The sequence below is a fragment of the Takifugu flavidus genome, chromosome 14 (assembly GCF_003711565.1).
Source record: "Takifugu flavidus isolate HTHZ2018 chromosome 14, ASM371156v2, whole genome shotgun sequence".
NCBI lineage: Eukaryota > Metazoa > Chordata > Actinopteri > Tetraodontiformes > Tetraodontidae > Takifugu > Takifugu flavidus.
In genome coordinates this window covers 11,404,780-11,419,027 of record NC_079533.1, presented here as the reverse complement: position 1 = coordinate 11,419,027, position 14,248 = coordinate 11,404,780, and the positions used below count along the sequence as shown (strand labels likewise).

Sequence of the window (14,248 nt, the reverse complement as noted above, 5' to 3'; positions counted from 1 at the left end):
ATGCTGTCGGCACAACGATGCTTTATTTTCACAATATTAACAGCTTTGGTACATAACTTACAGAATGTCACTTCGTCTAAACTTTAACCTTATTACATCATTTATTCATTCATTCTGCAGGACAACTACAATAAAAACCAATCCCAGTTGTATCCTGCTGGCAGCCTCTTATCATGGTTATCCTTCAACCATATTCTAATCAATACCAGGAAGTTATGCCTGGTATTTCAAAAGGATTTTATTTTTCTAGAGAAATACCTTCTAAATTCTTATTTATTTTAACCCAGCTCAGTATTATATGTCTTGAATTTTTGTATAATTAGCACATCTTTCTCAATCTATACAAAAACTTAAGTGTAAGGTATTAAAAATGCATCTTTACTGATGTATTACTTTGTGGCAGGGTGGCCATAAGGCTCTGAAAAGTCACCATATCCACCCAAAACATAATGCAATACAGTGTAACATAATTCACATTTTTGTTTTTGTACATATTAAACATATTAAATGTTATTTGGGGCTTAATAGGTTATTGCCAAATGTTGGCTTGATGTTTATATTTGCATTATCGCGCAGTTGTGAGTGAAATATCCTCCTAAAGGTCTATACAAAGTCAAAAACTCTGCAAAGTTGATATTCACAAAACAAGACAGTGTTAAAAAACTGATAAAAGTAAGACACATACGTACACAAAAACAGACTTTAGGTCCAACAAAAGGACCACTGAAATAATTTAAATTAACTGATCCAATTAATTGTACTTCATCTCAATCTTTTAAAAAGAGATGACATCAAATTTTTGAGAAAGTGTGGAAGAAATGACCTCAATTTTCACATTGTGAATGTTTTGGTTACTGTATCTGAATGTTTTCTCATGCCTTTTCTTAGTTCTCTGGGGTTTTGAGGCAACGTGGCGGGTTTTATAGTTACTCTGGGCTCTGTCCTCAGCAGGAATGCGACATTGTGTTGCGTCCTGAACAGCCCGTGTGTCAGAGCTTATTTCAATGTTTTCGCCGGTCTTTCAGCTATCAACAGATTCTTTCAGGTTTTCTGTTGCCTTCAAAACAATCTCTCTCTGTCCGATAGTTCAAGGCTTGACTGTGACGTTGGCCCAATCGGGGAATTTCCCCATTGTAAACATGGCATATCCCCAAGTGTTGATGCCTAAATTAGTGGTCAAAATTCCGATGATGTTCAGTATGAAGCCGGCTTTTACCTGGAGGGACAGAAAGTCACATGAACAGCATGTATACATTTATGAGGCTACCATACAGCCAGAAAAGTCCCAGGTAATATCTCGGTCTCTGTTAAATACAGTATTTTAGCATGTTTTCATAATTCACCAATGAATATTTGCTGACAGTGAACGCAGCGGCCACGCGTACAAGATTAATGTCGCCTCAAACGAGCGAATTGTGCGTATCAGCCTCACCATGTCGATGACCCTGAGGTTTCCAAAGGAGAACGCGATGGCGTTGGGCGGCGTAGCCACGGGCAGCATGAAGGCCAGAGAGGCAGCGATGGTGCACGGCAGCATCACGTACAGCGGATGTATCCGAATAGCTATGGCCTGACAAACACACCAGCATGCGCGTTAGCTGCAACGTAAACATCTGTGAGCGTGTGTCCACCTGAACGCCCGTGTGGCCTTTACCATGGAGGCCAGTATAGGCAGGAACAGCGTGGTGGTGGCCGTGTTACTGGAGCACTCAGTGAACGTCGCCACCAGCAAGGAGAGGATCAAGGAGATGGCGAAGGGGGGGATGTTTGCCAGAGGGGCCAGTTTCTCACCCAACCATTCGGACAGACCAGATTTCTGTGGAGAAGCAAAGTCCATGTTGCATAAATACATTAAGGATATGATAGATTGAAATATATTCTTTCTATACCAGTGAGGAAACCACCTCTACAGATGGAATTACCTCACTGCCTTTAGCCAGAGCGAAGCCCCCTCCCAGCAGCAGGATGATGTTCCAGGGCATTCGCTCATGAACCACTTTCCAGCTCAGCAGAGTCTTAGGAGCCTTCACCTTCTTACCTGTGAACCAGAGGAAGCTCAGGTCAGCGTGATTATCAATTAGGATAATTTAACAACCAGTGAGTTTCTAAAAAAATCACCTTTATCATTGTAACCATAGCCTCCACATGTGGGCAGCTGGGACGGGATGACGAAGAAGAGCATCGACATTAAGATAGCAACGGTTCCATCTGACACATAACTAAGGAAGACAAAATTAAAATTATAATTAGTGATATAAGGTACAAATAGTTGAAAAGAAACCAAAAAACTTACGTGTCTTCCTTATTGAAGAGCACTGTTGCCCAGCCGTCGATGAAACCGGGTTCCCTGGTGAACCACAGCACCACCAGCAGAACAAAGATGATGAGCACCGACACCTCGGCGAACTTCATGCTCCCCAAACTCCTGTACTCCTCCCTCATCACCCTGTACGCCTCCCGGTCTTTGTGAGTCTTCCCGCCACAGCCGAACGACTGCTTCAGGCTGAGGAGGAAAGAGAGGAGATCAGTGACAATGCTGACTGATGACGGATGAATGTCGGATCGAAATGTTCCTCACTTGAAGCCCAGGAACATAAACTGAAGCCAGAGCCAGGTCAACACCAGCATGAGCACCATGTTGGGGAAAGCAAAGCCGAACCAGCTGGCAAAGTTAATCACTCCTCCATTTTTAGGGAAGAGCCTTCAGAGAAGATGAACATGTGGGCGATGAACAGGGAACATCTGGAGTAAATGCCCATTTTTTAATGACTTACTGGTTGATTTGGCCCTGCAAGATGATGTTGGGGGTGGTGCCGGTGAGCGTGGCCGTCCCACCGATGCTGGCGGAGTAGCACACGCTCAAACTCAAGCCTTTGGTCAGACGAACATACTTTTCCTCCAGGGCCTTTCGCCTGGACTCCCTCTGTGAGGCGGAATTCCACCTGTTCTCATCTGCTGCTTGAGCTGGAGCTGGAGATGAAAATAAAATGATCCAACATGCACGAGCCTGTGAATGGAGCACACGTTGTTACTTACGCTGTCTGTCCTCCAGCTGAATGTCATTCTTTTCCGACCTATCCTGTTGAGTCTGCGTTGCCTCCTGCTCGAACGACGGGTTGTCTTCGGCCTTATTGTAGTAGTCTTCGTCCGCTTGCAGCTCTGTTTCCTTCAGCTGCTCCAACACGGCGTTGGCGATGGGCAGCATCATGGCCGTCGTGGCGGTGTTGCTGATCCACATGGACAGGAACGACGAGACGATCATGAATCCCATCAGTAGCCTGTGCGAGAGGGTCACAGCGATGGTCAAGCATCCAAGTCAGTCTTCTAGCAGTCGTGCAGCTCATCAACATGGATCATTTTACACAAGATTCACAATGAAAATTTTGTCCAGTGTTTCCAACTCTCAGCTCCAGCTCCACCACTCCACCTCCCTGTGATGCTGACCAATTATTTCCACGACCTCTACCTCAGGTGTGATGGTCAAACAAATGTTTGATGAGGGTGGGAATGCTAACAAACCAAAGAGATTAGAAGAAAATGTGCCTCAGGAAAATTCCCTGTCGATAGCGTGCTAGAGCTTGGCTTGCTAACCAACAAATACCGCAACAGGGCCCAGAAACAATGTCAGCATATACAGGATGGCCATCAGGTCTATCGTGGTACAATTGTTCTTGAGTATAGGATAATTAAACACCACACAACTTGCTAAAATAGCTTCAGGCATTCTCTTACAGAGACGGGCGGACACCGATCAACAGCAGAATTCCGAGAGCGATGCGTTTATGAAGGTTCCAGGTTTCCACCGCGATGGCCACCAAGAGTCCACCAATGAACAGCATGTTGGAGTCTTTCAAATACTCAATGCTGACCTGAAACAAGACCACACAGACACCTGTTACAGTAGCCAGCCCTCCAGCCCTCTTATTAGTGTGTTTTTAACAGAAACCTTCCGTTGGACTGAGCGTACTGGGATGGCAACAAGAGACAGATGGGACAGTACCTGCTCAGCCTTCATGATGCCCATCATGGGGAAGAGGACGACAGGCAGGAGGGCCGTCACAGCCAGGGGCATGCACTCTGTACACCAGTACAGAGCCATGATTATTATAGCATAGCCACATTTTGCTTGCTGTGAAGGAGTCAGTAAAAATCAAATTAGGATTCTCTCATTTTAAAACTCAAAATGAAATCTGAAGATACAGCATGTGGTGCAATCAGCATATTTTTAGATTAGATTAGATTAGATTCAACTTTATTGTCATTACACATGTCACAAGTACAAGGCAATGAAATGCAGTTAGCATCTAACCAGAAGTGCTTAAGTAGCGAATAAAACTGTGATGGGTATATACAATATATACACACAATGATATATGTTTGATATCAATCTATATGTTTTTATTTACAGAGTTCACAGATATGTAAAGGGTATATAAAAGTCTTTGCAACCAAGATAAATATATATACAGGCTGTAACTATGGTGCTGATGTGCAAAGTATGGAAAGCAGTGCAAGTAACCGGATGTGGGTAGTGCAAATAACAGATGTAAATTTCAGAAGCATATTGAGATTTAATTAATGATGTCATGCCACGTATTTACTTTAAATATAAGGTCATAGCTGCTAACATTGCTTAGCATGCAGCCATTTAAACAAGAAGAAGAATTATACATTTTCAATGTATAATTATTATATATTATTAATATATAATGTATGATTACCCATTATTAAAGAGAAAAGAGAAGTAAATCTATGCGGCTGACATTTCTGTAACAACTCATGGTCAACTTTTTGCTTCAATTAGCAGACGTAAACCTTGATCACAATTAACACTTTATCGTGTCCTTGTCTTGTGAGATAACTCTTTATTGGTCCACAGTAAAACTGCTTTGAAGCCACGCTCACAAAGAGCAACCACAAAGCCAGACCTCGCTTACCTCAGCAGGGCGTGTTCCTTGATTGACAGCTTGATTTTACAGAATGTTGGTGTCAGTTTAATAGTATCCCGTTTCTATATATTTTTAGTTGCTTAGGTGTTGGTTTAGTTTGGGGATTGCAACCTCAAAAAATTATTTCAGAACCTTTGGATTTGTTATGATTTGATTAATCATAACAAAGCAAAGGGTTAAAAATAGCTTTCTTTATGGATGGATTTTAGACCCTGGTTACATTATCAAATCAAAGTATTGAAGGTCGCACAATAAAACACACACACACACACACACACACGGATGTTTTACTGCAGCCCAGCTGTTTCTTCTTGTTTAAATGGCTGCATGCTAAGCAATGTTAGCAGCTATGACCTTATATTTAAAGTAAATACATGGCATGACATCATTAATTAAATCTCAATATGCTTCTGAAATTTATAGTAAATCACAGGTAAATTGGGACTTTGCAAGAATTGCAGAAAAATGCTCTCTCGTGATGCTAAGGTGCACTGAATACACAAGAAGATACATGTTTGTTAATTATTACAGCTTTTGTTGTTGTTTTTTCCATCCAACAAATGTGTTTTAAAGTCATTGTGAACGTACGCTTGAATACGATAATGATAATAAACATGCAATTGAGGCATTCACTTTCATTCCTGCTGGAAGTTTGTTTTGTCCATGTTGATGTTTTGAAGTCATAATGTGATGTTTTTCACTAATTGGTCTTTTGTTGGCAAAAGCCAGCGACACACACTTGATGTTTCTCTAAATATCAGACACATTTTAAAAGAGCCACATTAATCGTGTGCAACTGGTGGGCAGACAGATTTAGTAGCAGATTTACAGGTTAACTGCTCCTAATTGCTCCTTTGATTTGCTTTTGCTACTGTGGCTGTGCTTTTGTCAGATTATCAGCAGTCAAGGAGGATGCAAACCAAACCCACCCATGAATTGAACAGTATGATTTGAGTAAACATGCACAAAGATGCTCACGGACACTCACCGGATAAGGATACACCAGCGGCAGAGGAAGGAATGCAAGTGGGGTGCCGATGATGATGATGTAGTTTTTGTGGTACCACAACCATTTGCAGACCTTCTTAAACCCCTCCATGAAGGAATTGAAACCCAATGGTGGAAAAACTGAAGCACAAATCTCGCTCGTAGTACGGGTGAAGAAGAAGACAAAAAATAAGTTCTTGATAAAGAACCACAAGGATAATGACAATGGTACCAGTGCAATCTAGTATTTATATCGCTTGCAGCAAATCAAACATTAACTTAGCAGTGACGGGAATCTCCTACAGAGGATGGAGGAAGTTCATGGTAAAGGTTGGGAGAGCTTAAGATATTGACAGGTGAGTGGAGAGACAGGTTTATTATATGCAGTTGAGTTGCTTTGTGACTTACAGTCAAAGGTCAGAGAGTCTGCGTATGGGTAAGCAGGTTATATCTGCTTTAAAAGTCTGCCATTAAGCTCTGATAGAGTCCAAGCACATAATAAAAGCATTGATACGAATCAATTAAGCCTAATGACCACATTTTAGTTGAATTCCTTTGATTATAGAGGCTCCTCCGTGGCGCTGAGTAAACTATAGATATCGCGCCCTCTACTGTTTGTTAAGCTGTACTGCAAAAACGGACATTTCTAGGTAGAAAGCACTTTGTTTTCATCACTTTAAAACGAAAAAAGTTAAAGTAGAGGAGATAGGGAAGGGGACAAACGAAGGCGCTTAAAAAAAAAAAGTCTGTGGTGCACTTACTGGCAGGATAATGGAAGATGAGAGAGGTGATGGTTCTTGCAGAGGCAGTGGGGAGGGATGAAACTGAAGGATCCAGATGGTAGAACAAAGGCCTTGTCATGGCTCTCATTTCCTTTATTATTCACGATAAACCTGGAAAGTTTTGTTATTTGCTCTCAGGCCAGTGTTGGCCTAACAATTATATATTAGAATTTCACTGTGGTTTAGATTTAATTCTATATGTTGAATGGCAAAATCTCAAGCATGCCAACAAAAAAAGCAAATGAGCAACATAGATGAGTCAGCAAATTATTCTTTTTATTCCCTAATCAGACCTTGACCTGCTCGCTGCAGATTTTATGACATCTCACACATCGTCTCTTTAATAAAGAATCATGGTCAATTGTAGATAAGAAAAGCTGCTGTGGGGATTTTAACGGGATAAATATTTGATGTAAACAGCACTCTACAGCAGTATACATGATTTGAGCTCTAATTTTTATCACACATAGGTTGTATAAATAATCTTTATCTCAGTCAGGAAAATAAATACACATCAGTCTATAAAGAGAAATGTTTTGTCACTTAGATTAATCATTGTACAACATCAGCAGTTTGTTTTTACAGCTTATTTTCTGCAAGTAGGTGATGCCATCGCCTTTTTGTAAAAAAAGGGTCTTATAAATAAACTAAAAAGATAAAGATTTCATGTCCATCATTTCTCACGTCTTTCCTCGAGCACCCTGTCTGTCATCTGTTGCCATTTGTCCATGAAAGCTTATTCATTGTTATATATTTGAAGGGGAGCTCAAGGTTTGACTGTCACATTGGCCCACTGGGGGAAGTTCCCCATGTCAAACATGGCATATCCCCAGGTGTTGATACCTAAATTGGTGGTAAAAATTCCAATGAGGTTCAGTCCAAATCCGGCTTTTACCTGGACGGACAGAGAAAGTCAGAGTCAGTTAAATTCAAAATGTAATATTGATATATGGAACTTTAGCCATAAAATGATGTATTCCCCAATGTTTCAATGTTCACCTGTAATTAAATAGCTCTACTTCTGTTCCTGTGCTTTAAATTAGTGGGTAAATGTATGTTAAACTCACCATGTCTAGGACCTTCAGGTTTCCATATGAGAAGACGATAGCGTTGGGCGGCGTAGCCACGGGCAGCATGAAGGCCAGAGAGGCGGCAATGGTGCACGGCAGCATCACGTAGAGCGGGTGCATCTTAATGGCTATGGCCTGGCAAACACAGCAACGCCGCGTTAGCTGCGTGTAAACACCTCTGAGTGTGTGTGTGTATGAAGACTTGCGTTCACCATGGAGGCCAGTATCGGCAGGAACAGGGTGGTGGTGGCTACATTGCTGGAACACTCGGTGAACGTCGCCACCAGCATGGACAGCAGCAGGGAGATGGCGAAGGGGGGGATCTGCTGCAGGGGGGCCAGTCGCTGACCCAACCATTCAGACAAACCAGATTTCTGTGGGGAAACATTAAAAGCAAATGTAGTGACCTGAGGTGTAAAAGGTGTTTTCAGGTGTTTACCTCACTGCCAGCAGCCAGAGCGAAGCCCCCTCCCAGCAGAAGGATCACATTCCAGGGCATCCGTTCGTGAACCACCTTCCAGCTCAGCAGAGTTTGTGGGGCCTTCACCTTCTTACCTGTGTGGCAGGTACACTCCAGTTCAGCCTGTTACTGACTCAGCCAGGCTGTTTTAGTGCTGGGTTATAACATCAGGCCTCCTCCTCACAGTTTTAGTGAGGTTTAATTGGCCCTTCAAGTAGATAATGAATGAAAGTTGTGGGTAAACATTCACCTTCTTTATCAGATCCATAACTTCCACATCTGGGGAGCTCCGAGGGGATGACAAAGAAGAACATGGAGACCAGGATAGCGACGGTTCCATCGGACACGTACCTGAAAGATACAATCGTTGAAAATGAAGTTGGCTTCTAAAAATACTGATAAAATATCAAAGAGAAAATCAGTTTCCAGTCATTCCAGCTTCTTTGAGCCCGGCTGACCAAAGCAAAGAAAGCCAAAAACTCACTTTCCATCTTTGTTGAAGAGCACTGTTGCCCAGCCGTCGATGAAACCGGGTTCCCTGGTGAACCACAGCACCACCAGCAGAACAAAGATGATGAGCACCGACACCTCGGCGAACTTCATGCTCCCCAAGCTCTTGTAGTCCTCCTTCATCACCCTGTAACCCTCCTGGTCCCTTTTGGATTTCACTCCACAGCCGAACGACTGCTTCAGACTGAGGAGGAAAGAGAGGAGATCAGCAAGGGTGAGGACAGATGAAGCCGGTGTGGGATTGTTCTGTCCCCTCACTTGAAGCCCAGGAACATGAAGTGGAGCCAGAACCAGGTCAACACCAGCATGATCACCATGTTGGGGAAAGCAAAGCCGAACCAGCTGGCAAAGTTAATCACTCCTCCATTTTTAGGGAAGAGCCTTCAGAGAAGATGGGGAGGTTGCGTAAACTAGGACCCTGGGAATGTTTCTCTCTTGTTCTTGTTCACTTACTTCTCAATTTGGCCCTGCAGGATGATGTTGGGGGTGGTGCCGGTGAGCGTGGCCGTCCCACCGATGCAGGCAGAGTAACACACGCTCAGGCCCAGGCCTTTGGTCAGCCGGGTGTACTTTTCCGCCACTGTTTTCCTCCTGGACTCCAACTGTGAGGCTGAATTCCAAATGTGTTCATCCGCCACAGCTGGGGGCAAAAATAAGGTCATTGAACATCCAGGAGCCCGGACACACGGTGTTACTCACCTGCTCTGTCCTCCAGCCGAGCCGCCTCCTTTTCTGAGCTCTCCTGCTGAATGTTTGCCTCCGGTTTGAAGGACAGGTCGTCCACAGGTGTGTTCTGGCGCTCTTCCTCTATCTGCATTTCGATGTCCTTCAGCTGCTCCAGTATGGCGTTGGTGATGGGCAGCATCATGGCCGTTGCAGCCGAGTTGCTGATCCACATGGACAGGAAGGCGGTGACGATCATGACGCCCATCAGCAGCCTGTGTGAGTGGGCTGGATTGTGTTCATCTGCCATGATTATTATTTTATATCAATCATGTTCAGCTAGAAAGGCCCAATAAGAATCCATCACAATCATATTAAACAAAAGACCTCAAAAAATACGAAGGAAAGGGTTTGACTCCAACCTCCATCACAATTAGATGAGGGGAAACTACCAAAAGACAATAACACATGTACTTGCAAAACTACACACACAATAGAGTAAATGTATGTTGAATGTATCTATATGCAATATGATAATGCAACGACCTGCGGACCTCTGATGTAATGTATGTTTTTCAAGTCAAACATACTTGACATACTTGGATGGCATTATTTCCATTCAATAACGAGAAGAAATCAGGAAGATTCATAAACACGCACTTCCTCTCTTCTGGACAGTTTTGAACTTTTACTTTTCTTTTTTTATTTCTCTTCATCCACAATAACTGCTTAGAGGGTGTTATTTTATTTGCAGTTTGCTATAGGCCTTATAGAAATACAGACTTCGTATGAACAGTCTTTAGACTGTCCATAGACTTAATTCTCTTTTATACAACCTTTCAAAGCTCAAGTCTTGTTGATTATTGTGTAGCTCGATTCATGATAACCGGCTCGAATGCGACCTTACAGAGACGGACGAACACCGGTGAACAGCAGAACCCTCAGAGCGATGCGTTTATGAAGGTTCCATTTTTCCACCGCGATGGCCACCAAAATTCCACCAATGAACAACATGTTGGAGTCCTTCAGATACTCGATGCTGACCTGAAACCAGATCACAGAGGAATCCACTTCCTTATGTTAACAACCTTCTGCTCCGACACAGTTGGCTTTGCACAAAGGTGCAGACATGCAGTTGGGTCCAGTACCTGCTCAGCCTTCATGATGCCCATCATGGGGAAGAGAACAACGGGTAGGAGGGAGGTCACAGCCAGCGGCATGCACTCTGTACACCAGTACAGAGCCATGATTGCTATAGCATAGCCACATCTAGCCTCCTGTGAATGCAAAAACAGGGATGGAGGAATCGAGGAAAGAACAACAACCTTCAGCCATAAAACATGAAATTATAATAATTAGTGAAGCTTTTACAGAGAGCAAATGGGTGGAATCACTATGTGTCATTAGAGTATCTGTTGCGATGATCCATCGAAGCCCTAATTTAAAAAGGACCAAAGAGACACTTGAAGGTCACATGACTTTGATTATATCAGTGTTAATCCACATGTCGCACATCTTGTTCTTGCACTTCTCTGCATTCTTCACTCAAAACTCAGATTTACAAAATCAGTGACAGATCTTTACGAGATAAAGACTTGATGATGTCTAACTTAGATTTGTATCCGTTTTCCATCATTCGGGAGAGTATATCATGATGAACTGTTTATCATGAGTTGTCTTTTTTACTGGGCGGCAGTTAAACCTGATGTTTATCTTATGTTATCTTATCTTCTTATCTTTTTAGGGGGAAAAGAGATAGAATATTTGGCAGTAAACATCACATATCAAAGAATATGTGAAAAATCATATTTACTGTGGAAAGGTTGATTTAAGGAGAGAGAGCAGGATTGAGATGAGAGATGCTACACGAGGAAGCAGAGTTAAATCTTAACGGACTCAAAGAAGATGGAGATCTAGGTAAGGTAAGAGCAGAACCACCAATTAAAACGTTTCTCATCCCCAAATCTCCTCCAAAAACTGCTGAATTATTGCGCCTTCTTACTTTAAACCCTTTTCCCCCATTGGATGAGATCAACCCCTGATTAACATGTTGCAGCTCTTCTTCTACAGACAGTTGGTGAAGGATTTACACACACACACACACACACACACACACACACAACACACACACACACACACACACACACACACACACACACAAAGTGGCTTGTCTCACGGTCTCTATATTAACGTGCTGTCTTTGCCCTCTGATCCTATCATGAGTGATTTTAGACTCATAGCTTTGAGTAATGAGGCATTCGGATGGTTTTAACATAAGCTAAAGGGGAAACCTGCCCTAAACAGATTAAAGGGCACGTATAGATAGGGCGGAGTACAAAAGACATCATAAACAGTATCACACACTTGGCTGGGTGAAAGCACCATGCACATCTGTTATTTATTGATTTTCAGCCCTGCTTCTTATAAAGTAGTAGCTTTAGATTAAAACTGTATTAGCAGAGGTATCCCGCAGGGCTGTGTTAGAGCACCACTTTCATTTATACAAGTATGGCTCTACGTCTGCAGAAATGTTAAGTGAAATATACATTTTTAGTCCATTTGGGTGCCAGATGACGGTTGATCCCTTCCGAGTGTCAGATAATCTCTCAGTGTCTTATCGATTGACAGCTTTATAAGTGTGCTAACCGCTGCTGACTGTAGAACACCGTGGGATAAACAATCAGTAAATATATACATGCAACCATGCTGCTATCCACGTATTATTAACACACTGCAGCTAGACTGCAGCTACCTGGCAATAGAGATACAACACACATTCACACACACTCACCGGTACGGGGTACACCAGCGGCAGGGGAAGGAAGACAAATGGCGTTGCAAGGATGATGATGTAGTTTCTGTGGTACCACAGCCACTTGCACCTCCTTTTAAACCCTCTGGTAAATAAAAGCAAAGCCATTGATGCAAAACTGCGACAGTGACAGCTAGATGCAGAAATACATCAGTAAAATGATAAAAAGCAACAAAAACGCAGCTATTAATGATACTAATGATACGAAGGAACGACGGTGGTTGGAACCAAGACGTGCTCTGCTGAGAAGCACTGTGATAATGACACTGATACAACTGTCTCCCGTTTATATGACTTGCGGCAAATCAAACATTAACTCAATGCCAAAGACTCAGTGGAGCAGACTACAGGCTGCAGGAGACATAGTGCAGAAGGATGTGGTGGTAAAGGTTGGAGGTCAAGATGTCGACCTGCACATGGGAGTCAATAATTTGTTAATGAACGACGATCAAGTCTTTATTGATAAAGCTGTCAATATACAGCAACATTGTCAATTTTTGATGTTTGATGTGTTTTATAGCTAACATATTTAGTTGTACGATATATTATATATAAAGCTGTCAAACCATCCTTTGTAGTAATAGTCATGCTTAACCCCCATCTAACCGAAGCCCTGACGCTCTGTGAGGGTGCGTACAGAGGAACCGTCCCTATGTTTGCTTCATTTTAACCTGAAATGTTTCCTTGTAATCAAATATGAATCTTGATGAGCACCTTATTGCCGACAGCACCAATTATACACCCTGATTTAGTAATTTATGATTGAACTTGCCAAACTAAAGATTTGCGGTCTGGAGACAACAAATATTTGATGCTGAGGACGTTTAGGACGTTTTATCATGAACAAAAGATTACGGGCAATATAACTGATATCAGCCCTGAAAGGTTATATTCTGTATCTATACAGCATCTGAAATAACGATCTCCATCCCTGAACGGAATGAGCCCCTCACTGATTTCAGAGCTAAAACAACAGCTGTATCAACTAAACAACGTCGCTCGTTGAACGCCCACGGTCGCACCGTGTTGAGTAGGAAGGGGGACGCTGTCACGTCCATCCCAAAGTCAGGAGATGGCTGTGTTCTGCCAGACCCGGAGGGAATGCACGCTAGATAAAAAAGAGATGAACCCAGATAAGGTAAGATTAGATAAGATAAATCCTAATTGTAGAGATATTTACCCTGGGCCAATGACACAAGCGTGCAGGACATTTTAAATCCCATCAAATGTCTTAACAGGACCCTGATGTTTAGTGGATCCACAAATATATGAGAAATAAATAATTCACATACCCAGAATATTAGACGTACTATGTTATACCAACTCTGGTGATGGAGAAGAACCACCGGAAGGTTTAAATTCTGTTAAATCAACATGTAAACAAAGCACTTCAGTCTATTTCAGAAGGGAACATAATAGGGAATTATAATAAAGCTGTTTAATTTTGTTATTCTTGATAACACAGACATCTTTACTGATCCAAATTGTCTGACTTCGGCTTTTATTTTGAGGCTTGAACTGAAAGTCCTGTTTGATTTAGTTGTTGTTTTACACCAGAGATCAATAGAGGAACATTACATAATATTTGACCTCAGCTTTGCACACACTGTATCGGCTCTAAAACGGCTGTATCGGCTCTAAAAGGGCCACTCTGAAGCTGTTTCTGGTCCCTTTCCGAGTTTTAGTGCCCTGAAATGTCCCATTTCGTTTTATACTAGCTGTTTTGGCAAACAAATTTAAAAAATGGGGTTATTTCTACTACTCTGAAAATCAAAATACACATAGATTTACACATTTATGCATGTTACACTGCTTCATATATCATATATGCAGTGTATTTATAGTAATATGGGATATGCATAATTAAATCATAGTAGTTCTGATAGTGGGATTTAAATGAAAGGTTATTGGGACAAACAGGACATAGATTAGCAGTCACAGTTTAATGATTATCACAGACAGAGGCTGACCAATCAGGGCAGCTGATGCGTGAGGGGGTCAGTAACTATTGACGT

General features: G+C 42.3%; 2 protein-coding genes and 1 long non-coding RNA gene across 4 annotated transcripts; 1 reads left to right on the top strand and 2 right to left on the bottom strand.

Annotated features, from left to right (window-relative positions):
* Position 1: 1 nt before the first annotated feature.
* On the bottom strand, positions 2-6,161 carry LOC130537852 (solute carrier family 13 member 2-like). 2 transcript variants are annotated; one of them, XM_057054941.1, is made up of 12 exons: positions 5,938-6,161; positions 4,001-4,129; positions 3,733-3,869; positions 3,037-3,278; positions 2,775-2,970; positions 2,579-2,701; positions 2,294-2,503; positions 2,119-2,219; positions 1,923-2,038; positions 1,655-1,816; positions 1,433-1,570; positions 2-1,216 (listed from the first exon to the last, which is right to left on the bottom strand). In XM_057054941.1, exons 1-12 carry the CDS (start codon positions 6,046-6,048, stop codon positions 1,088-1,090), a joined length of 1,794 nt encoding a protein of 597 aa, XP_056910921.1. In that variant the 5' UTR covers positions 6,049-6,161; the 3' UTR covers positions 2-1,087. The 2 variants fall into 2 exon arrangements, with proteins under 2 accessions (XP_056910921.1, XP_056910922.1); XM_057054942.1 differs by having other exon boundaries at positions 2,775-2,964.
* LOC130537855 (uncharacterized) lies at positions 1,812-3,023 on the top strand. Its single transcript, XR_008953710.1, has 2 exons — positions 1,812-2,060; positions 2,139-3,023. It is a non-coding gene; the product is annotated as an uncharacterized LOC130537855 (long non-coding RNA).
* An 812-nt stretch (positions 6,162-6,973) lies between the features above and the next one.
* LOC130537423 (solute carrier family 13 member 2-like) lies at positions 6,974-10,982 on the bottom strand. Its single transcript, XM_057054254.1, has 11 exons — positions 10,570-10,982; positions 10,329-10,465; positions 9,458-9,696; positions 9,212-9,398; positions 9,017-9,139; positions 8,733-8,942; positions 8,499-8,599; positions 8,228-8,343; positions 8,001-8,162; positions 7,786-7,923; positions 6,974-7,613 (listed from the first exon to the last, which is right to left on the bottom strand). The coding sequence occupies exons 1-11, from the start codon at positions 10,666-10,668 to the stop codon at positions 7,485-7,487; spliced, it is 1,641 nt and encodes a 546-aa protein (XP_056910234.1). The 5' UTR covers positions 10,669-10,982; the 3' UTR covers positions 6,974-7,484.
* Positions 10,983-14,248: the final 3,266 nt, after the last annotated feature.

Coding starts and splice junctions, on each gene's coding strand:
- LOC130537852 (XM_057054941.1), bottom strand. CDS start 6,048: ATGGAGGGGTTTAAGAAGGTCTGCAAATGGTTGTGGTACCACAAAAAC. Junction 3,870..4,000: donor GCATCATGAAGGCTGAGCAG/GTACTGTCCCAT, acceptor GTCTTGTTTCAG/GTCAGCATTGAGTATTTGAA. Junction 2,220..2,293: donor CTCTTCAATAAGGAAGACAC/GTAAGTTTTTTG, acceptor TGTCTTCCTTAG/TTATGTGTCAGATGGAACCG.
- LOC130537423 (XM_057054254.1), bottom strand. CDS start 10,668: ATGGCTCTGTACTGGTGTACAGAGTGCATGCCGCTGGCTGTGACCTCC. Junction 9,697..10,328: donor ACCGGTGTTCGTCCGTCTCT/GTAAGGTCGCAT, acceptor CCACTCACACAG/GCTGCTGATGGGCGTCATGA. Junction 9,399..9,457: donor TCGGCTGGAGGACAGAGCAG/GTGAGTAACACC, acceptor TTTTGCCCCCAG/CTGTGGCGGATGAACACATT.